Source organism: Ambystoma mexicanum, chromosome 9 (assembly GCF_040938575.1).
Source record: "Ambystoma mexicanum isolate Mex_15411 chromosome 9, UKY_AmexF1_1, whole genome shotgun sequence".
In the NCBI taxonomy this organism is placed as follows: domain Eukaryota; kingdom Metazoa; phylum Chordata; class Amphibia; order Caudata; family Ambystomatidae; genus Ambystoma; species Ambystoma mexicanum.
In genome coordinates, this window is record NC_090931.1 from 1047948881 (window position 1) to 1047974052 (window position 25172).

Genomic DNA, 25172 nt, shown 5'->3' on the forward strand with positions numbered 1-25172 from the left:
AAATGCCAATCTAGCCAGGTAATTAAAGTTAGCAGGACTACTTTATCAGAAATGTCCAGTTAAAAGAAAGTCATACCAAACTGAGGAATGACTAGACTGGCTAAATCAAAATGCCTCTCTAGCCACTAATACCACATATCATGCCTGCTTAGCCTGGACATGGACAACCATTATGATTTATCACACAATCCTGCCCACCCACACATCCACTCTCCCTCCCACCCACCACCCCAACCTCCACAATCAGCTCCTTGGCCCAGAATTACCTCTGCGTCCCTCTTCCTTGTCCCAGAGCTTTCGTATGAGGCTCCTTGCCTCATAGGTAGGTACTGGAATGAGGAACAGTGGGACTAGGAGTGATGAAGATTACAGGTAGCTAAATCAGGCATTACCTCCATGTACCTCTACCTCTTCCCAGTACTTTTGTATGAGGCAGAGTGCCTCAAACACACGTACTGCCTCGTATATAAGTACTGGGACGAGGAAGAATAGGGCTAGGAGTAAGCAAGGCATTAAACACAAGTAGTAGCGCAACACCATTGAGTTGACTGGGCTTCAGCACTAGCCCCCCTGACATTTTGGGCTATATTGACTCAACTTGGCTAACATTTAGAGCAGTTGCCAGACCGAACAGGACACAGATTTTAAACGGCACCTGGTTTTTGCTGTTAACAAGAACCCAGCAATTACCAACGTAAAGCATTTCACTGTTAGTACCTGCATTCAAATTCCACATTGTTTAGGCGATTGAAATCGTGATGTGGGTTTAGTACTTGCATGCCAGGGGAGTGATTGGAAGGGTAGAGAGGGAACAGGAGACTTAAAGGAGAGAGTTAACTGCTTGTAACATTGAATCTGCACTAGAATAGTCTCATTAAAATGCGTAAATAATTTGGATGCGCCCACACAAATAAGTTTCCCCCTGCCCACCGCATGTGATGTTAGCGCCTCTCCCAACATTTGAAGGGTTAGCCCCCCCAAAATGAAGGTTTTCTTGTGCCCCTGTACACAAGCACACACCCCATTCACCTTATACACACCCAGTCATCCACACATTTAAGTGTGCACCCTTTCACCATACACTCACACAGGTAGCCACCTATACATTTATGTGTGCACCCTTTCACCATACACACACAGGCAGACGGCTATACATTTGAGTGTGCACCCTTTCACCATAGACTCATACACGCACACCTCATGGAGTTGAGGGGGGGCCCTATTACTTAAAAAAGAAATTGGGGCTCATTACGGGTCCAGCGGTAACCGTGCCGGTGCTACCGGCGGGTTGCCGCCAGACCCATAAAAAATTACTATGGCCTGACTTCCCGGTGCCACCGTGCTATTTCAAGTCCGGCGGCTGGGAAATCAGGTGCCGGTAATTTCGTTAAACCCCAGACTCCACGGGAATGGGGACACAGAAGCACCTGCACCATTGTTAACGGTGCCAGTGCTTCTGTGACAGGTCTGCCTACCGTGGCTGCTGTGCCTGGCAGGGTCAGACCTGTCGGGCACGGCAGCCCCACAAGGCAGACCTGTAATATGCTAGTCCGGAAACAACAGTGCCTGTAAGCTTACCAGCACCGTTGTTTCCGGACCGGCATGGTCAGAATGAGCCGCATTGTTTCTTTTTTAAGTCACTATAACTTCATTAAGAAATTATTTCAGTTAAGGACCGAACCATAATCAAAATAATTTCTTTATGATGGCTGAGTGGCTTCAAAAACAAACAATTTCTTTTTGAAGGCATAGGGCTCCCCACCCCCCCTCACCCCATGACATGGAGGCCTCCAGCCTAGGGTCTACCATGTCATGGGTTACGGGGGCCCTCAGACTTCAAAAAGAAAGTTTCTTTTTGTAGTCACTCTGCCTTCATAAAGAAATTATTTCTGTTACAGAAATGTTCTTTATGAATGCAGAGTGAATTTCAAAAGAAACTTTTTTTTTTAGAAAAAATTTTTTTTTTTTTTTTTTTTTTTTTACTGGGGCCCCCTCCCAGCCATGTGCTGGTGGGGCCCCCCACACCACGGGCCCCCCCGCACCGCGGGGGCTGCGGGGGCCCCTGTTACGCCAGTGTCTTTTGGAGGCGTTCTGCTACATATACGTATATATTCTATGCATATTATAAATAATTGACAATAATTGTTACCACAATTATAATTTCATTTTATTAAACCAAACATCATTTCTCTGTTACAGCTCTGGAGACATTCCTACACTGCATCATATCACATTTACGATATTGAAAATGGGTCAGTATTTTCATGTTTTACTTGTCTTGGTTTCGAAAGATTGAACACTCATTGTCTTTCCGGCCACAGAATGATGTATGCGATTGCTTTCATTTTTGTGAACTCTCTTTTCTAGTGCACTCGTGACCGCCAATGCTCTACCGGACAAGATACAGTATATAGCCTGGTCGCCTGTAGGCCACAAACTGGTCAGTACTTATTTAATAACCGCATGGCTTGAATAACTGTAAAAGTGGCACTATTAAAATGTATATCATGCACAAGTATATGTGTGAACGGAACCATATAGGACTTGAAAGAGAAGACAAGACTTTTAAAAGTCATTTAACAGAATATTAGGACATCAAACAGATTCCAAAATTCAAAGGGGAAAATAATTAGAATTAGTTGTATTTATAGAAAGCAATAGTTTATTGCAGCTATGTTAATAGTGATCCAACAAAAAAAAAATAATTAAAATAATGACATAGGAAGCCAGCCTCAAAGTGTGGCAAAATCACAAAATGGTAGATGAATACAATGTGTGTGCGTATTCTAGCACTCGCAATGCACAGATTGTGGTGTATGTGCACAGTAGGTAGACCTACACATATGTGACTAGTTGAATGACAAGGAGCAGTATTTTCTAGTCCTGCCAATTTGCTTAAGGAAAATGGGAATGGCAAGAAGAGTGGCTTTGGATCAGCAATGCATATGAGGGGCACGCCTTCATGCCCCTATAGCGCCTGGTGACGGACAACTCACTTGCTCTTATTTAGGGGTGTCTAGAAAGAGCTTCAACTTCCTTCTGAGCTCTTACTGGGTTATCTAGAGGGAGCTGTGAGTCCATCAATTGTTAAGGGATGCACATAATACAGCAGTATACGGGCCAGTTTGCACGAGCAAGTGCATCTGTGTAGGTTGGGGAGAGAGTTATTGAATGTTGCTTTTAAGAAAGAGCTTCTTTTATTTCGATCCTGCTTTACATTGCTGCTTTTCACTTTTGTGCTGTATTCCAAAATGGTAAGAAATATTCTAATAAGGCTCACAATCCATAACTAACTACGGTTGTGTGAGGCAGATACTGTTATTAATTGGGTCGATACATCTTACCTCAAACACATGCACAATCTTAGACTGGTAGGGCATGCCGGGAATGCTTCTATCTGTCAGTTCTGTAACAATGTTTTGATTCAGTCTGTGGTTTCCTCGTGTGTGGCAACTTTGAGGTCTGGTAAATGACAACACAATATATTGAATTAATAACTACCTTCGATGATTTGAGAATCTTTTAAAGATTAGTGTTTATGCATGGTAGTGTCATTGTATGAATGTTTGCTTTTGTTAAAACAACTTTTGATATTTTCCCTGATGTAGAGAGTGCCTTTCAATTATGTGTGTTACATGTAGCAGTGGACTTTTGTTTAAACCAGAACACCACTATTCGTCTTGCAATAACCTTCATTCACATTATATTATAACATTTTAGTGAATGTTACCCTCTTCCCAGTGAAACAAAATGATAATGCACTTCAGAAAGTTAAAAAAAAAGTTTCTTTCGGAGAAAAAAAAAACGTTTGCAATAGGGAGATTGAAATTAATCTGCTTTGAGTAACTGCTGGTAATTATAAACATTGAAAAGGCAGAAACAAACACTCTGTGACAAATTCTACTTTGAAGTTAAAGTGTGGTCCCTGAGTTATCCTATTACAGGTTATACACAAATTATCCAGGTTTCCCAAAGTGCACCTGTTGAGCAGAACCCTCCAGAAATAGAGAACCTACTCTATACCTTTATCTGAAAGGCTTAACTCTTCAATCAGTATCTGTTGAGAATCTCACCTAACACCAAAAGTCAACTAAAATATTGGATGTTTAATTAACTCCCACTGTTTCAGGGTATGATCATCGTTCCCCATGTATGTTATCTATCATCACAGTGATGCTATACCTGGCTCACAATTTACAGACTTTACTGCTATTTGATTTAAGTTCATAATGTCTCCTCTCCCCCACCTTACCTTCCACCTCATTTCATGCACCACAGCTTCATAATTTTACTAGCAACTGCCGTAATATGCATATTTTCTGATTCAGCTATACATGGGTAATTAGATAAGCTGATCAACAGGTTGTACCATGTGGCATGGCCATGTGACACCTTTCTGCCATTTCCTTACAAAGCATAACAGTTATGACTATGTAAGTTATTACCCATATCCCTACATTTATTCTCCACCCGCTCACCAACTCTCACATTTGGAACATGTTCAGATCAGTCAGAAACCTATTTTAACTGACCATTACTTTCCCTGAGTCGCAGGTGGAAGAATGTTATATCACACCTGGAAAGTACGTAAGCATGGTTGGAAATTAAGAAAATATACCTTGTGTTTGCCGAGAAAAAGGCCTACATGATAATAGTCCTTTTAAATGAATTGTGAATCTTCATGTGGGACAAATACCCACCCTTCTGCCTTCTGGCCTTTTCTTTTCACTCGGTCAGCCTGTATCAGTCTCTTTGTGTTGGAAGCTTGCTCTTCGAAATCGTTGCCCCCTTTGTCGCACATATTGAATTTCGACACCTTTTACAGGACACTTTATTGTAGTTGGAAATTACATGGAAGGTGTAGCATCCAGACTGGCAGTGGGAGATTTCCTTGTGCAGTTTCCAATAGCCAGCAAAAGGGTTTGTCTTGGGCTGATATTTTTCCATTAAAACAAAGGGGCTTTTCAAATGTCACTGGTGTTTTTTATGCGAAACATAATGCACATTGCTTTTTGTCAACCTGAACATCATGTTTTTTCCCAGTCATTTTTCTGTTAGCAGTGATACCGTTTCACAAACTGATTTTATTTGCACACATCTGTGCAAACCATTTGTGTGTCACTGTTTGAAAATCCTGTTTTCCATGTGAAAGGGATCTTTGATGCTTTTCCTTTGGTAATGACATGTAGGCCCCTTTTCCACATGGCTCTTCAATTTTACTTAAAAAATAAACACAGGGCAAGCTGTTTTTTGGTTCTGTGTTTAAAATTGTGTTATTCATGTTAAAAGGACTTCTGTTTGGGGCCTCTGAATGCACCCCATGTGCCTCCCCCTGTTCTTCTATGACTCCTTGCAGGGCCGAGTCGGGATTCATTAGGCATAATTTTATATATTAAGCAGTGGGCACTCCAGTCTCCCCTTCCCTCTCTGGGTTGTGGCTATTGCATGAAACCCTTTTTTCCTTCTTTTGGGAGTGGGCACTCCAGCCTCCACACCCATCTTTGGGTTGGAGTGTATGGCACAGCACCCCCTTTATTCCTTCCTTTCCAGGTCTCTGGGGTTCTCACCGGACTACTCTCTCACCCCCAGGATGGAAGTTAGGGAGGTTAGTTCCCTAATAAAAGATAGAAAACGAGTTTCAGTACTTTTTACACACCTATTTCCCCTTATGATTTACATAGAATTTATAACAACATGCAATTTTAACATGACATTTTCACCATTTCAACAAAAATATTGTATTTATTTCCTTTATTTGTACAATTCCACCAAGTAAATTACTCCTTGTTATATATGTATATAGATTTTTGTCTCAGTTTCCATCTGATTTTTCATCCTTCCTTTTCATTCTTCAGAGAGTTCCTATGCTCAACTTGCATTTGGGTCATCAATCAGTTGTAAAGCATGTCTGAGATGACACCTTTTCAACTGATTAATGTTGACCCATTTTTCTTCTGTCTGTTCTCCTTTTGGGATGCAGATCTTGTTGGCAACGAGAGATATATTATCTACAATTTCAAAGGCACCATGCCAAGATGGGAGGAATTTCCACTTCTTTGCCTGATTTCTTTGAGAATTGAACAGGTAAACCTTGTCACCTACTTCATATTCTTTCTTGGTGGTCTTTAGATCATAATAGGTCTTCATTCCTTCAGCCGACTTTTATAAGTTGTGCTGAGCATAAGCAAAAGCATGCTGGAGGTGTTTCCTTAAATGTTCAATGTACTCATGAGTAGTGGACACATTTATCAGTGTCTGCTCCTGAGTCCTATAAAGCAGATTTTATGGTAACAGCATTTTTGGTCTGGTCATGAGCTCAATTGGAGACATCTTTGTTGCAGAAGATGGTGTAGCCCTAACGCCATCAGGACAAGTAGTAGTCGGATGTCCCAACTGGGTCCAGAGTCTGCCAAAAATTTCTATAAGATACTCCCAATAGTTTTGTTATATCTCTATCCCCCACTTGAGGCTAGGTGGTAGGCATTATGGAGTTTTCTTTTTACCCCTAGAAACTCCCACACCTTTTCCATCACCTCACTGGTAAAATGGCTTACTTGGTATGACTCAATCCTTTGTGGGAGGCCGAAACGACAGAAGATGTGGTTGATCATTGGTGCAGCAGCTATCTCTGCCTTAAAATTCAGGGCTGGCAGAAATTCTACCCACTTTGTGAACAAGCATGTCACCATCAACATGTATCTGTTTCCTCTAGAGGAGCAAATAACTGGCCTGATGAAATTGACTTGCAAATGTGACCAAAGCAGTGTCATTCCCCTTTTTTGTAGGGGAGCTCTGTGTTTGAGTGAACTGGGTTGGAATTGAGCACACACAAGACACCCCCTTAGGTAAATGTCGAGGTCCTGGCCCATGTGTGGCCAGTAAGCAACATTAAGCAAGATTAACAATGTTGTATGAAAACCCCCATGACCAGCAGTGGCTGCATCATGGGCGTGGCTCAACATCTGGCTTTGGAATGTGGTATGTACCACCCACTGGTCACAGCCAGATAGGGTTCTCCTTACCAACAAACTGTCTTGGATCCTGAGCATCTTTGGAAACTTCTTCAACACCCAGAGATCCTCTTTACTGGTACAATCAGACTCTGTTAGAAGAAAGCTTACAGGGTTTTCAATGTGTCGATAACATTTCCCCATGATCGGGTCCTCGTTCTGTGTAGGGATCAAATCTACATCTGGGGTATCTTTACTCTAATGAACTGTCGAGAGTTTGCTGTTAGCCCGAGTTTGTGACCTGGTGAAAGCTACCATCTGGATTTCACCCAGCATGGATTCAGTTTCTATGAAATCCCCCTGCAGAGCTCCAGTTTTAGCCAGCTGATCACCCAGGTCATTACAAGTCTGATCTGGCCCCTCAATCTTGGAATGACCCCTTACATTCTTCCAATAGATGGTCATCTCATTGGAGATCATCAGATCATCGACTGACTGAATTAGTTTTGCATGCTTTAGGGGTTTGTTGTTGGCACAAAGCATGCCTTTATTCTTCTAGTTAATCAGGTGCTCCACAAACCAATTCCTGACATAATCAGAGTCTGTGATTATGACCAGTTCATTGAGTTGGTGGTACGCTGCAGTGAAGATGGCTTGATGAATGGCCATCAGCTCTGCAACCTGACTACATTGGGTCCCATTTTATAACCAGCAGAGGGTTCTGGGGTATGATTCACCCAGGAATTCCCAATGCCAGACACCAGTTCTTTTCCCCATTTTTATCAACATGGTAGGAGCAACCATTCACATAAACTGTGGGTATTCCCTGACACATTTCTTCATCATAGACCTTGTGTGGGGAAGTTAAGTATGCCTTCATGTTGTTGTTGCCCATTAGATTTGTGTCCTTGACACAGTTTTCTTGAGCACAATAATGCAAGTCTGCCAACGCTTGCTCTAGGGGACTGTTCTTGTTTTGGCCATATCTGACCTCCACAGGAAAACCTTGCACGGACAGAATCCAGGAAGTAATTCTGGAATTACTAACGTTCCCCATCTGGATTCTGTCCCTTTGTAGATATTGCAAGGGTTGGTGAGAAGTCTTGACAATGATGTGCTCCCCCTGTATGAATGGTCGGCCATTTATCGGCACCCACACTGTTGTCAGGAGTGCCGCCTGGCAATCATTGAATTTTTCCTCCACAGAAAACAAAGTCTTGCTCGCGTATGAGGTGACTTTGTTGACCTTGTCATACTTTTGGTACAATACCGTTGTTAGGTAAGTATCTGAGAATCCCGTCTCCAAAAATAACTCCTTGTTCTTTATGGGGTAAGCCAAACATGGAACCTAGGAAAGGCTTCTTTTTTCGCTATTCTAACGGCCTCAGATTGCTCTGGACCCCACTCCCAATTGACTCTGGCCTTTAATAAATGGACCAAGGGTTGAGTGACCTCTGCATAGTCTTCAATGAACTTTCAACTATAATTAGTAAGTCCAAGAAGGCTTCTCCTCCTGGGGATTAAGACCCTCAGGTGTGATCACATGCCCTAAGAAGTTCATTTGTGTCTTACACCACTGTGCCTTCTGAAAGGACAGTTTTTCTCTGGCTTTCTTCAACTGGGTTAGAAAATAGCAAATGTTTGCTATATATTCCTCCACAGTTGAGCTCTTTATCAAAACATCATCCACATAGGCCAGGTTTCCCCTTTTTGCCCAAATCTGACCTAGCCTTATGTAGGAAGATGTTGAATTCATTGCTGGAGTTTATGTATCCAAAGGGGGTTTGTGTCCATGTGTACTGCTGCCCCCGAAGGTAAAGGCAAGCTTGTGCTGGTCTTCCCTACTCACAGGTACTGTCCAGTAACCGTTGGTCGGGTCAATGGCAATGTACAACTTTGACCCTTGGATCTGGGACAGTGCCTGATTAATGTAGGGAAGGGGCCATCTTGGCATGTGGACCCATTGGTTCAACTCCCTCCGGTCTGCACATAGTCTCCATTGGCCGTTTGGCTGAGGATCCCCAGCATGGGGTTGTTGAAGGTACTGTGGATTGGACTAATTATCCCACAGAATTCAAAATTCTTAATAATCTCTGCGAGTGACTCCATGGACGCGAGAGGTAACCAGTATTGTTTCACAAATACTGGAGCCATCTTGGGGTCCATGGGAATGGTGGTTGAACTAATGGATGTGCGTCCACAGTCGTATAAGTGCACTGAAAAGATATCTTGGAATTCCAGGAAGACCTGTTTTAGCTTTTGTTTTTGCTCCTTGGTCTCACAGACATCAGCAAGATGTATCCTTTCCTCAAACATCTGCTTGAAACCTGGAAGGACCTCGGGCTTGGCAATTTCAGCTCTATCCTCCAGTTGGGTGGAGAGATCTCTTCTTATGGTGTTGTCCTGGACAGGGGATCCGAGGTAGTGGTATTTGACTGTCAACACTACCTCCCCCCTCTTAATGCCACAGATCACCTCTTCAAAACAGTGAGGGGAAGGAAGAGTACACCAGTAAATTCCCCCCCATGCCTACTAAAAATCTTTTGTGGAAGAATACTGTCACTGATGTTGAAACAGTCATGTGAGATTGGTCCCATGATTTCATTACCTAAATCATTACAAAAATGTTGGGCATCAACCACATTCCAATAAAAGTGTCTGAGCCCAAATTGATACGCCAAGGGTCACTAATATCCACCAATATCCGAATGGTGTTTGTTCATGGTCTACTAGAGGTGTCAGATTTAAATAGAAACCTTGTTGTTGGAAATGGGAATTTAGATTTATATATGCATCCTGATTTTTGAGGTTCTGTCCACATTTAATTTTGAGGGGAAAAGTAAATTGTTACACCTGTCCTGGGATGGTAACCTCTTCTTGCACTTCAACTTCAACGGCATAAATCAGCAATTGAGCCGACTGGAAGGCTTTTTCAGTATTGTCAAAGCCCATGGGGTTACTCCCCAGTCGGTATCATGCTTTACAATTAATTAGATCCAAATTAATTGCGAATCGGTTGAGAATGTCACTTCATAGATAAAAGTTGGAATGGACATCTCTCATGACCCAACAATTATGGCCCATGCTTTTGTTGCCAAAGGCAATTTTTAGCATACACCTGCTAGGCAGGAGATGTTTGAAGTTTCCTGAATAATTATTCGCTGATGAAGCTCCTTCCATTATTCGGGCATACTCTGGTGAGCAACAGTTCCTCCCCCTCAAATAAGTTAAATGGGAAAAACAACTGCTTGCCCTTTTTCTGAATGTCTGTCAGACTTTGAGCCAGTTTGTCATGATTCATCGGTTTCGCCCCTTCTGGACGGCTTGGTCACTCCGTCGTCACTTCGTGGCATCCATCTTTCCTTACAGTATGGCCACTGTTCCTGGGAACACTGAATCTGCGGTCTAGTCTTCTGGGATTGTATATGCAATATCATCTGATAAGCACTGTACTCACACGAGTCGGCGCATCTCAACGCTTGGTGTTACCGTGCTCAGCATAACTCAGTTTTGTTCCTTCTGTTACCTCCTGTTTGTGTCTTCTGCCATACAGCATTCTCCCTATGTCCTTCTTGGCTTTGCTCCTGCTATCGCATGGCCGCCCCCTTTTCTAGTGCCTTGTTCTGCTGTGCTCTGATTCTCCTGCCGGTGTGCCTTCTCCTTGCCTCGACTGTATACCGCTTACCTGCTTTCACTCACGCCGCCGCTCTGGCTGCATGGTTCCAGTCTCCTCAGCAGTATCTTTGGTCTGCCTAGCTGTGCTGCTCCTTCCTGGCTTCCTTCATTCCTGAATTCTGTCCTGGAACTGGACACTTACCTTGGACCGGATTCACACAGGATATCTTGATTCCGGGCAGTGGCCTCGGGTGTTAGCCTGTCTAGTTCTTGGAGCCAGCAGGGTGGCATCACGGGAGGCTCGCCCTTTTCTCCATGAGACCTGCACCACCAAGATAAAGGAGAAACCCACTGCCACAAAGAACAAAACACCCAAGATCAAACAGGTGAGCAAAGAGTCAGAACCCCTTGAATCTGACAGGGTTCTTCCTTTTCTGTTTTCACAGAACTTAAGGTTTCTTCTGATTTTGGACCAGTGTAAAATGTTAGGGTGTTCCCTTGCAGTGTGGATTGCCACTTAAAGCTGTGTGCTAGGTCGATTTTCAAGTATGGAGAAGGGTTCCCATCACCAGTTGGTTCTCCTACAAAGATGACAGTGATGTCTGGGACTTGGTTGTTCTTGAAATGGAACTCTACATTCTCAGAGCGTTGATCAATTATGTGACAGGTACCATTCATGCTTACATAATTGGTACTCATTTTTAATTTGATAGCGTGGTTAGTCTTAGTCCAGAGGACCTTGTTTACACAGTTGATCAGAGTTAACAACCTCATCAGGAGATTGTTCCCCAGTAAACAAGGTGTTCACCCTGGAGTCACAACTATCACTGGGTGTTTCAGCTGGTGCCGTCCAATTTTTATGTCCAGATCTGCAATCCCCTCGGCGGGAATATCATTCACATTGAAATTTTGTATTTGTCTGGGAAGTGGTGTGCGTGTAGTTTGGTGCCCCTCCCCTATCCTGAGTTTAGTTGCTCAAAGACCCTTTTTGATAGGAGGGTGGCTTGGGATCCAGTACCCTCCACAGCTGATAATTCACCCTGACCCTGCACCATGACCGGTGCATAACATCGGCCTTCTTCTCCTTCAAGGTGCAGAGAAAGTATGAATTATTTGACAGCCAAGTGGTCATTTTTTTAATATTGAATTCCAAAACTGTGTAATCTTGGGCAGTTTTCTGTATCAGAGTTCGGTAATCTGTAGAAAAAAATGTGCAGCTCACAATGGGAGTTGTTGGGGAATCCTCCTTTTCTCCAGCTCCCTGGCTGTCTGCCATTACCTGGCAAAGGTTCTCAACCTGTTTGGAGAAAGAAAACCCCCTCCATTTCACTTTTGTCTGGCTCACATGTTTGGGTTTGAAAAGTTTCAGGTTCTGTGTCTGTCACCATGCTTACCCTGTTCCACTCAGGGTCTTTTGGGACCAATTTTCCTTTGGGAGGGATCCCCCATTTCATTTATGAAAGAGAAGGTCTGCTTACCTGAATTCTCCAGGGATTCTTCTCTTTGAAAGGGGCTAATCTGGAGTTCCTCCACAAAGTGGGTTCTTCTTTGGCCTCTCCTTATTACCCTTTGCTCTATGGGTTCTAACATGTTTGGGGTAGAAGAGACTCTTTCAGACTGAGATATTTTTAGGGGTTCTGTTTGGGGGAGAAACAAAGTTCCTCTTGGGCTTGGCATCTTACTTCCATCAGGGCTCCCTCGTCAAGAACCTGTGGTTTGTCAGAGGTTTCCTCTCATCATTTCCCCCTGGGGGCATTAGACCTGGATGTTGGGGAATTCTGGGAAGCAGGGTGAGGTTGAGAGTTGGACTGAGCCCTCAGCTTGCTCCCCAGATCATTGGCCAGTTGCTGGACCTGTCGCTCCAGTTGCAAGACCTTGTCTGGGTGATATGGAAGTCTCAAGTCATACCTCTTATGCTCCTGAAAGGGGTAACTGTCCTTTCTCCCAGAGTGGCTCGGGTACTAGAAATTCCCCCCATAATTTTCCATCCTGAATCTTCCTTCTCCCGGGTTCAGTGATATATTGTCCTGGAACCAGGGAGAGAAAGGAGGTTTGCTTTGCAAGTTGTGATTCAGGGGATATCCGGAGACCAAGTACAGATTGGGAGTTGGAGTGAAACTTCTCTCCTGAGAGAAGTTTGGCTGGAATTTTCCTGGGACAGTACTTACCTGATTAGTTACCCCCCTTGGGCCTGGGGAGTGTATACATACCCCAGGATTGGTTTAGTACCCTTGTACCTAGGACTCATATAGGTAGTATGGTCAGAGGGATCATTGTTTGGGGCCCCTGTCTGAATACCATTTGATTTGGCCTGGTCGAAGGGTCCCTCCAGCTTGCTAGTTGGCAGGAGGGTTACTTTTAGGCCCCCTGTCTCCAGATCCAATGCAAGGGTAGTTTTTACCTCTGCCACCTTTGCAGCAGCAGGAGTGTTAGATGGTTTGGGGGTTTGCAAAGAAACTAGAGTACTCAAGAGCAAGCATCCATTTTGTAAATGTACACAATTCACATAATTCCTGATCTGGAATGATGCCATCATCTGCTCATATAGTTCCGGGTGTTCCTATACCGAATATTTGTCATTCTTGTGGTATGGGGTCAGGAAGCTTTTAATGGCCTTGATTTGTCTGATTGGGTCTTTGACAAAACACTTTCTTTGTTTCCCTGTATTTTTCTTCTTCTGCACCAGAGTCCATTGACCTTCTGACTCAGAACTGTTACCGGTACTCTCTTCCCTGTCTTCCGGGTGCTACCTATCTATATGGGACTGGGAAAATCTCCCAGAACCACGGGGTCTGGACTGACTCCTATCACCTGGACCAAAGTGAACTCTCAGGATCACTCTTCCTGGAGTTCCTTTCAGGCCCAGGATAATCCCCAGTTTTCTCATCCCTCCTACCAGGGAGTCTGGGGAATTCCCCCCTCCCCCTGAATATAAAGAGGTTTTTACAATGCCCTTCCTAAGCTGAGGGTCTGGCTTTTCTCCTTCAGAAAAACATGCAAGGTGGTCTCTTTGTAATCACATTTTCAGCCAATCTAACTCTCAGACTTTCTCATCGTAAGAGTTTTCATGGTTTGAGGACTTACAGTATTCTTCCTTACTCTCTAGGACACACTGGTCCAACCACTTTTCCTTCTGTGTGGTAGTGATGATTATGCATTCATATAAGACAGCGACTGGCCTTCTTGATCAGTTGGGCTAGGCCTTGATAAGTCTAACTGCCGCATGTTGCCCGGTTTGTGATAGGTGGCATGCAGGAGGTCGGTTCCCATTTGTTAATGAGAGGTTGTAAATGACTGGCATGATGCCCCTGTTGGGAAGGGCACATCACCTTGATCTGTGGGCCTTGTCCCATATCCTGATTGCTCATGGTGCCTCAGGGCCTGTTTATAATTTTTGATTTGCTTGGTAAGGCTCTCACACCTGTGTTTCTCTTTATCTATTTGCTGTTGGTAGCCAGAGAGCTGGCTTTTTAATTCTGACACTTAGGCCTGAGTAATCTTATGCACCCTGTTCTGAGCTGCCAACCGATCTTTTGTTTGTTTCAACTCATGCTGAAGTGATTCATTCTCCCTCTGTGAGCCATGTATGCTGTGTGCATATTCACGGCACTTTTCCTTTCAGGAGACTAATCTCTTTCTCTTACTCATCCCTACCATTCGTTGCCTCTGATAGTTCAGCTTCTACTTGCCTCACTCGCTCTACAAGCTCATTCTCTGGTCAGTTCCTGAGAACCAGACTGTTCCTTTTCTAACTCCATTTCCAACTGATTAATCTTCTGTAATAGGACACTGTTATCCTGATTCTAGAGGTCTTTTTCCTGAGCCAGCTGCATCATCTGTTGTTTCAGATGTATCAGATCAATGTCATTTTGGGAATCAACCTCTTTGAAAATTAATTGACCAATTTGATAATTAATTGAATATTTTCAGTTTTCGATTGCTTTATTTCTGATTGAAATGTGATAATGAACTGCAAAAATACTCTATTATGAGCAGCCTGGCCATTTGGCTTGTGTTGCAGTGCGCTCAGATTTTCTACAAACACTTTATGTGCATTTTTCAGTGCAAAAACTGTGTTTCACGCTCTGCACTCTCTTGCTGCAGTGTTTTTCACTCAGCATTATGTTTTTGAACAAGATCCTGGGCCTGTGACAAGTCTCATCATCCTACTAGCCTCACTATTTTGCCAACACTCTTCTTCTAAGAGCAAATGAAAATATAACTGAGACATTTGTATCTGTTCATCACGACCAGTTGTGGTCATATAAAATGGCTCAAGTGCTTTGTACAATATTCCACCATCAAACCAAACATCATTGCTTACTGAGGTAACCTCTGGCACAATTATGGTTTGCCAGTTTCCTGCATTGTCTTCAACCCATTCTCCTTTAAGAAATACTTTAGCTAGGAGATGCTCCCTGGCTTCACCAGTGTGTACAATATTAATTTCCACAACTGGCTTTATGCACCTTAGTAAAACTTCCTTTATGCAGGGTCAGAAATCACTCTGTTCCTGCTTGATTTCCTCACACAAATAATTTCTTACACACTCTTAATTACCCTTTCTTCCCCACTTAAGGTGTGACACAACAAACTGTTTAACAACATTAGTTCCCCATCCCCCTCCCAGGCAATAGAGCAGGCATACCAGAACAGGAAACAGTTCCATTGCATGAATGCCCAAATTACATGTAATGCCGACCTCACAATCAGCCACTGCTGTACCCGATTCTCTGGTGCCACACATGATGACATGATACTGAGGAACAGCATCCTACCAGCATACATGGACACGCTTCCTGACTTGTGGGTAAGTAGTAGTAGTCAATCTGAAAAAGACATAGCACATAACACACATGGAGAATAGAATGTGAACTAGTGTGGGCAAACTAATTGTACCATAATGCATCAGCAAGAAAGCAATGATTAAGAGTGAGCCATGACTTACTTACCCCAAGACACATTCTGACATCAGTTGACTCCGCGGGACATCCTGGCATGCAAGGTAGCAGACCACAATCAGTGACACCAAACAAGGCACCTGTCAACGCCATTCCCTCCCAATGCATGGTCGTGGTGCTGTATGATATGATATGATATGATTGGTTATTTTTAACGCACTTAATACCCAGAGGTTTCTAAGCGCAGACCCGGGGATTGTGCTCCGTGTCGTCTTGTTTCCAAAGCGAGCATGTTGCCTCTGAGCTATCCTCCCTACCGCCACCTCCAAAGTGTCCACTGCACGGGTGATGTCAGCATATAGACAAACACATGATGAATGATGTTGCATACACTGTGAATGAATGAAAGTGCGCTCCATAGGCCAGTGCCCCTCCGCATCATTTGATGCAAGGTGTGTTATCTACATGCACAGATGAGCGCACATAGGCCAACTGCACAATAGGCCCATATACATGTACCTCGACACACAAACAGTCATGTCACAAACACTGCACATTATATTTGTTGTAGGTGACTCAGGCTATCCGCAATTACCCTGGCTTATTACACCTGTGAGGGATCCTGGTACACCATAGGAGGCTGCCTATAATGAGGCCCACAGCGGACCAGGCCATTCATTGAGAGCACCTTCGGATTGCTGAAGGCTAGATTCAGCTGCCTCCACCATACAGGTTGGGCGCTCATGCACAGCCCTGAGAAAGTGGGCAACATAGTAGTCATATGTGCAATGCAGCACAACATGTCCATACAAAGGAACATACAAATGCCTCCAGATGACGGCAATTCCTCCCAAAACCCCCCGCTTTGATTAGGAAGACATTGCAGGTGAATGCAGGGCACGTCATGACATACGCAGGGAGGTGAGGGAAGGATGAATGGTCCGCCAGGACCTCATGGACTATTTTACTTAGCACATATGCACCTCCGACGTCACTGGCGTTCACTGAATGCACATGTATCACAAATATAGAATAAAAGAAGTACACGTTTTCTAGACCCAACAGTTATTTGCTTTCAAATCAACAAACCCTGATCCATCTCCATCGCCCACCCCACACCCTGATACCCAACTCCATCACCCACCCCACACACTCAGTCCGTCCTTTGTGCTGAATCACTAGTGCTTCCACTTGTCCCCTTTTTGCATGGGCAGGGGAACACAAGACTTGCGGGGCTGGGATCAACTGGGTTTCATACTGGTCACTGACTTCGCAGTAGGGCTGGCTGACACAGAACTGACTGGCTCAAGAGCTGAATGCTAACATTGATTCCTCTCCCCATGGTCTCAGCAAACTCCCTCACCCTCAGGCTGATGAGGGTGTTTCTTGCATTTGTGTGCCTTTTATTCCTGCACAGTCAGTCAATGGATGTGGCAACTTGACTGGAGGCTCCCTGCATCTCTTTGTGCATGGCCTGTGAATGGCACAATATCTCCTGTGTGATGGCATGCATTTTAGCCTGTCATTCCTCGATTCTGTCCAGCCACTCCCAAATGGCTTGCAATGAGGGGCCCTGTACTGGATTAGGAGATGGTTGGGGGCCCACACCCTTATTGCTGGTTGCCCGGCCTCCCTGCTCTGCATGTTCATCCATGGACTCAGACTGCTCAAAGTGGACCGCACGGTGAGATGACAAGGGGATTGGGGAGGACTGCATCAGTGAGCAGCTGTGCAGGGGGTAGGATTCCAATGAGAAGTGTCTCACAGGTGAACATGCAGGACTGGAGTTGGTTTAGGAAGACTCTGATTGCATGGTGGCAGAGGGTTCAGTGCAGTGGGCCGGGCACATGCCTGGCTGTATCAGCACTCAGGTTGATGTGTAGTGCTCCAGAGTCCCCAGGAGTGATGGGAGTTGCCCCTGTTGCGGGTGGAGCTGCAGCCTCCATAATGGCCTAAGTAGGCAGTTGAATTGTGGCAGGTGTGCCAGTGGCCATGGAGGTGGACGGCAGTGCCCCCTTGTAATTTGTGTTTTTGGGTGGCACTCCCACTCTTGCCCGAGGCATGGCCTGTGGCCTTTGTAGTGCTTACTGCTGTTGGTGTGCATGAGGTACGGGCACCTTCAGGGGGTTCCTTGGTGTCTTCTGCGCCTGTTGGGAGACATGAAAGTGTTTGTCAATACCTTCATGGAAATGTTTAGTTGTGTTATCATGTAGTATCATGCTTACTCGGGGGGTCCTAGGGTGCTAGGCCTCGAGGGGGGCAAACTTCATGTGACTGATAGTATCCCAGTTAACAGCAGTGATTGATATGATGTGCGTGCATATAGTCAGTGTGGGGGTCATGACTTGCTTGGACCATGCAGTCATGTGCATCATTGACATAAAGGGGCATGTGTGCGCATTTAAGGCAGGATGGAGTTTGCTTGCATAACCTGTAGTACTGTCAGCTGAGGGGCGCCCTGCTGTTTGCGGTGGAGTTGTAATGGCATAAGGTTGGACATTGCCTCTATGGGGGCCTTAGAACTACTGGTCAGTTGCAATGATTCTTAGTTTGAGTCACACGTCCAGTGTTGTTCTTTGCTTGACATGTGCTACATGTTTGGTAAGGGTGGTTGTGATGTGTAATACAGATGTGTGTCTGTCCTTGTAACTTGCAGTTCGATGGTGGTTGTTGCGTATGCCTTGCCCTCGCCATCCTACTCAGTTGGAATGTAAGGCTATCACGGCTTCAATGACTCATGATGAATGGCCCACAGTGAAACGTATGCAGGGAAACCTAGGCATCAAGTGGTAGATTGGTATTTTATAAATGGTCTGTTTCCATGAAGCAGATATCAGCCAACCTCACTTTGTAATGTCACGTCCCAGATAATGCACCCTAAGTGTGCATAAATGCAGCTTCTTCTTTGAAGTCTAATGCCCTTTCTTAGCCAATCCTGTTAGCAGGACCTTCACATCTTCTATATAAGCCTTGTGTGTGGGAGAGGTGATTAACAAATCATCAATGTGTTGTATCAACACAGACTTCCTTAGTCATTTTATATCATCCAGATCTTTCTTTAGTTGTTGTGAAAAGTAGACTGGTGACTCCTCCTGGTGCAAACTGGTCCATGTGTACTGGACCCCTGTGCGCGAATGCAAACACATACTTACTGTCCTTATGTATAGGAACAGAAAAGAAAGCATAACACAAGTCAACCACTGTAAAATGGGTGGCTTCTGGTGGAATACAAGGCATTATGGTCACTGGATTCAGCACCACGGGAACGGAAGGTTTCACCATGGCATTCATAGCACATAGATCCCAGACAAAATGGTATACCTCCTTCCCTGGATCTTACCTCCTTCCCTGGATCTTCACACGAAAAAGAAAGGTATTGCATATGCTTCTGGTCTGGACTATTATTACCTGACTCCGTGAATATTCACAGAGTCAGGTCATTTCTGCCGCTGCTTTGGGCTTCTGGGGGTACTGGGGTGTGTGAGGCAGTCTTTTAAATAGTTTTTTATCCTTACTGGTTGGGCAGTGTATATATACCCTACCTCTTTATCATGGGTGGTCCACAGACACCCTGGTATAGAATCAATAGATTTCTGTGTGTCCTCTGACCATTGCTCGTCTATCTCCACCACTCTCCCCCCCTGTCTCTTCCATTAGTGTAGCCATCAGTGCTACTGCATTGTCTGAGGATACACTCAAAAACACCCCATCCGGGGTGCAACAAATAGTGCACCTCATTTTGCATAGTATGTCTCTTACCAGTAAATGTACGGGTGAGGCGGGACTTAAAATAAAGCATATTGATCAGTAATATGCCCTAAAGCAATGGTAAGGGCCTCTGTCACCTCGTGTATGACAGTGGTTTTTGATATTCCTACTGCTATTACAGTCTCCCCTGATGTAGGGACATGAGAACAATTGTTAATTAGCAAAGCTGATTGGTTTGTCCCAGTATGTACCAGATAGCATTGATTGTGCCTTAACCTGGCATTCCATATAAGGTACCTCCTGGTAAATTGGGATAATTGGCTCTTTAAGGGTCCCTTCCCCTTCTGGTTGTCAGAATCCATGTGGATCCGTCTTTCCTTTGCGGGTCTCCGGGGACAAACGGATTAGTGTTTGGGTTCAGAAAAGGTGGCATTTGCCCCTCTGGGAGCCACCTGTCTCTGGGCCGGACCTCAATGTTGTGGCATCTGGACACTATTCAGAATCATGCTACCCTGCGCTTTTGCCTCTGTGGACTAAGTGGGCACTAATTTTTTCCAATGGCCCTCCTGTTTGAAAAAATTACAAGTTAAATGGTTTGGTGATATGGCTCTAGGAGCCTGATGATGATTCCAGTTTCCCTGTACCTGTGAACGTGCTTTTAACTCTTGGAGTGGTGGGAACAATCACACTCAATGCCTCCTGGTAACCCTGCAAGTAATCCTGTTCAGAAGTGTTGCCTGGCCAAACAATGCATGAATGTGTGCACACACACCGTCCTTTGAATGAATTAATTGAGTTTATCGAACAGAATGCCAAGGAAACACATGTAAAAGCCAACAGAATTTATATTCCTGCCTCTGTGCAAAACAAAACCATTGAGAAAAAGGGGGGAATGGAGCACAACCCTTGCTTGGATGCAAGCTCTAAAGACATAAAAGAAGCAGTGGATGCACATCTTGCACTGCGTCTTAAAGACAAAATAATCCCCCCTTCTTATGTGGCGGCCTCTTTAGATGGTGCTCTGCCTGAGTCCAAGATATGGACCAGGATACAACAGCAACCTGAGGCCTGTTGTGACCTGTAGCACGACGGCACAGTGCAATAACAGAGGGTCGGCACCAAACAAAGTGCATCTACAAAGAGACGAGCATAAAAACACGCGCACCCCGTGCATAGCACTAAAAAACCTATTGTGCCATTTCACTCTTTGATCATGAAGTGTCATGACGCACCCTTTGCAAAATATGATCTGAGCCGCTCTAGTGTATTGAATATGTTTGTTGATGTCCCTGCTTTGGAAGACATTTCCTCAAGAGACATTGATCAGGTGGAGTTCTTGTGTGATGACAACCGGGCGATTGTCAGACTGTGGATACCATCAGGTGTGGTTTTTAATGCCACTTGGAAGGCCAAGATGGATTTATTCAAGTTGGGCTTCCTCATGGCTCAAGATCCAGAAACAAAACTCAGTAAAGCTGTGCCTATGAAAGTGAATGTGCCACCCCGTCATTGTGTTCACTGTTTTGAGTTAGCTGTTTCACCAGTAGATTAACAGCAATAGAAGGACGCATAACCATTAGCTAAATCAACACTAAAAAAGATGTCTCTGCCGAGTTGGAACTCATGTCGTCACTCTCATTTGCAATCAGCTAATTACAACCGTATCAATGAATTTGAGATTATAGTACTGAAAGAAACGTGGATGATTGACACCCCCATATGAGATGACCATGATACCATTTCACTTCCAGCTAAAACCTCCACAAGAGGAAGACCCACATTGGGCCTTCTCGTGGCAGTGAATACAAGTGCAGTGCTGGCGATTCACCCGTGGGCGGCTCTGAATCATTTCCTCAAGATGGTTCATATTACTTAACACCATCAGAGTTTAGCACTTCTAAATTGCTATTGAAATCCATCAGGCATCTCGAAGGATAGCTTTTACAAAACATTGGCCAACTTACTTGAGATCATAGCCATTACTGATGGTATTACTGGCACTATTATCGCAGGCGAACTCAATTTAGATTGTATAAATGCTAACAACCGAGCAAATCATCTTGATGTCATAAGATGGATGACATTTATGTTGGAGAGAAATTTTTGAATGGCAAATGGCTCGCTGCCGGGTGACGTGCCATCACAGCACCAATGGAAAAGAGGCTCTTCGACTAGCACAATTGATTGCATCTTTATGAATGATTGCTTCTTTAAAGCAGTTGGTAGATTTGAAATTATCAGGCAGCCAGATAGTGATCACCACATGCTGGCCCTCTACTGGTCTTGGGACAGCAGTGAGCACACCAGTAATGCCCAACAGTCACAACAAATACTGACAATTAATAATGTGAAAACTCTGTTTCGGTGGACTGAATCCAAATTAAATACACTAAACAATGAACTTCTCTATCAGCAGCAGAACAGACGACCCTATCCTTACCTTGAGGTGTTAGAAGCCTATAAAATGCTCCCAATTTTTGGAGGGTCTAAAACTTTCAACCATAAGCATAGTTATGATTGAGAGCTAAAAGATAAACGAGCCAAATATAGAAAGGAAAGGCAGGTTACTGCCACTAATCGACAGAGACAGTGCATTTACATCTTCTAAATGCAGACACCTTAACTGGGTACGTGCCAGAAAAGCAATAATGTTTCAACAACACAGTGAGATTTTTCTGGCTTCTTTAAAAAACAAAATAGTGTGCAAACTTTGGATTTATTGAATAACTGTGTCTCGAACAGACAGATCAGTGGGCAGATTAATGGTGTGACAGAAAGTCAATGGTTATTACTTTTCTCAAAGCTTTATGCTGATCCGGCCTTTGATGAGTTTAGATATACACCACAATCAGTACATCCACGGGACATGGAGTCATCAGAAGAAATTGTAGAGGACTTAATAACAAAGTCCTCTGCTTCAAGAGCCACGGGTCCTGACGGATTGAACAATCGCATGTTCAAGTTACATCATAGCCACTGGGCCGCTATACTTAAGAACATCTTCCAAGAGATCTTATAAACACGTGCAATTCCTTTATCTTGGCGAGATTGCTGATTGTTCCTATTTTTAAGAAGGGCTATCGCTCATCCCCAACAAACTACTGACCAATCGCTTTGCTTGATACGCCCGGAAAGATCTTTACATGCCTGGTGCTGAGAGACTTAAATGCGTGGACACAGGCGCACCATCAACGCGATCCGAATCAAACAGATTGTGTGGCAGGCATGGGGACAGCGAATAACCTGCTCAGTCTGAATGCTATTAAATCACAGCCCCATGCGTCAAAACAGCCATCTACATGGCATTTGTAGATTTGCATTCCGAATTTGATTCAGTCTCAAGAGTGATATTAATGTCAAAATTATTGAAGGCAGAATGTGCATCAAACTTGTGTGATATAATCTATGGCCTACATTCAAGCACTTCCATCCAGATTAGACTAACACTGGAGGGCTTGCTTTCAGCTTTCATTCCAACCACGAGAGGGCTGAAGCAGGGGTGTATCCTCACTTCAGCCCTCTTCAGTTTTTTGTATACACGACATTAAGCAAACATTTGAGAATATCAGCTCGGATTCTCCGAAACTAAATAACATCCCAATTAGAGCACTATGGTATGCAGATGATCTAGCATTAATCTCGAAAACTGCAATGGGTTTGCAGAAATTGTTATCAGCTTTAACACTTTACATTGATCAAAACGAGTTAATAATCAATCTACAAAAAATGCATATTGTCACATATATACCTAATAAATCATCTAGAGGCAAAATGATTTGGAATATTTAAAATGTGGAGCTTGAGGTTGTGCTACAATACATGTATCTGGGAATGCTGTTTGATGGAATGTCTCATACTGTTACTCACATGTTGACCATTGAGCAGAGGTTGGCCACACCCATATCGCAGACCAAGGTAATCCTTTTCAAATTTGGGAAGTTCTCTCTAACACCAGCCTTAACATATTGGAATAAGAAGGTTATTCCCACGCTATTATACGGTTTGCAGACTAAAGCAGTTCTACCTACTTCTTGCTTTAACAAAATAGAGGCCAAATTTTGGAGAAAAGTGTTACACCTCCACAATATGTCCCGGGCCCATGGCTGCAATATGAACTGGGGCTAAACTCACTCAATGATCTATACCACTGGCGCCTATACGCAATACTCCAGAAATGTCTGATGTCAACCGAATTGAATATTGTGCTCAGAATGCTATCCATGTACGTGTCCTCTTCCAATCACCCATTTGTACAATCATGGACCAAAAACATCTATTGCATACTGGCTTGTGCGGATGTCTCAATAGAAACACTTGTCAAGGACCCTGACAGAGCAAAACGTAAAATGTATATGATGGACTAGATTGAGACGAGAAGATTGTTTCTGAACTATAAACATTTTGCAAGCAATCATTTTGGGGGGAAACAATCTGAGTTATGGAATCTTATTTGTGTAAATCACCCTCACCTTTCTTCAGATCAGCCACACTGAGAATTCGTCTAAACCTATGGCCGACCCGAGATTTATTGGCTGAATGGAAAATAATTTCTTATAAGCAAAACTTTTGTCGCTTCTGTTGTGATCAGACAGGCAAAGAAACCCTTGAGAATTTGATCATCAATTGCCCAGCTCTTATTCAGGTTAAACGGAAATACTTTGCAAATCATCTGAACTATATTGGTGGTATGAATGTCGATGTAAGGTGGCCGATAATTTTGTCAACTCCTTCTGTGAGTATTCGAATTGCCACTGATAATGATCGTGTCGTATAATGATCATGGATAAATAATTTGGGAGTCTTAGGACACGCTGCCAAAAGATTCCTTCTAGTTGAGACCATATCTTATGGGCAATGTTTTATCCTGCTTCCACCCCGAATGTTATTTCAGGGACAACTTTCTGTAAATAGAACGTGTGTATTGGTATTAGCGTACATTTTCCGAACAAGGTCTGGATTCTGGCTCATTGCAGAGTGAGGGTTCGAGTCCGCTGATATATATCTTTCACCCAGCTCTGTTCTCGTAATGAAGTGTTCATCATTATCCCCAAGTATCGAATTTCAGCAACTTCTTCAATCTTTTTGTTATATACTTGCCACTTAAAATTGTTGTTTCTGCTGCCCTTTGAAGGCCCAAACTTCATTATTTTTGTTTTTTTCACATTTATTCTTAGGTCATTAGCGGCCATGTAGATTTCCAATTTTGACAAGAGCCGCTGTAGCCCTATTTGGGTCCGGTCAACCAAGACCGAATCATCCGCATAAGTTGCACAATTTATGTGGTTTCCGTTGACTTTTGGTGGGAAGCAGGTCACAGTGGCTAAAGCAATTGGCAAATCAGCAATGTATAGCTTAAACAGCGCTGCTGCCAAGGGACAGCCCTGTTTCACCTCTTTGTTCGTATCAATGGGATCCGATAGATCTCCTTTTTCATTTAACCTGATTCTGATTGAAGTTTTTGAATGCAGGGCCTTTATTGGCTGCAGCAGCACACTTGGGCATTTCCAGGTTTCTAATTTTTGCCATAACGTCTCCTGTTTATGGTACCAAATACCTGTTGCATGTCAATAAAGGCCAGGAATAGATTGTCCTTCTTCTTCAAGGCTTCCAGCTTCAATAGGTTCACCAGGGCTAGGTTGATCTCAGTACCAACGCGCTTGCTGAATCGTGTTTGTCTTTCATCAAATATATCAATTTTCGAAGCCCAGGTTGATAGTTTTTTTTCTAAGAACGTCGCAAACACCTTACTGATAGTGTCAAGAAGGGCAATCGGGCAATAGTTGGCAGGATCGTCCCGACTGCCCTTCTTAAAGATCGGAACTATTATCGCTTCCGTCCATGAGACTGGAATTTTCTGTCTTTCCGCCATCACTGAGAACAAGTTGTCAATAAATATGGACCACGCGTGTTTATGTTCCTTGAGCATCACATTCGTGATGCCATCCAGCCCTGCCGCTCTTGAGTTCTTTAACTTCATGATGGCCATGCAAATGTCATT

The 25172-nt window shown here is 43.9% G+C and overlaps 1 protein-coding gene across 4 annotated transcripts in view; it reads left to right on the top strand.

Moving 5' to 3' along the window:
• Positions 1–25172, top strand: part of DPP4 (dipeptidyl peptidase 4) — a 992858-nt gene that overhangs the window by 550669 nt on the left and 417017 nt on the right. For all 4 annotated transcript variants that reach the window (XM_069616324.1, XM_069616327.1, XM_069616325.1 and 1 more), the window contains 2 exons: positions 2200–2252; positions 2368–2440. In XM_069616324.1, the coding sequence (XP_069472425.1) occupies positions 2200–2252; positions 2368–2440 (126 nt within the window). The remainder of the gene's footprint in view (positions 1–2199; positions 2253–2367; positions 2441–25172) is intronic.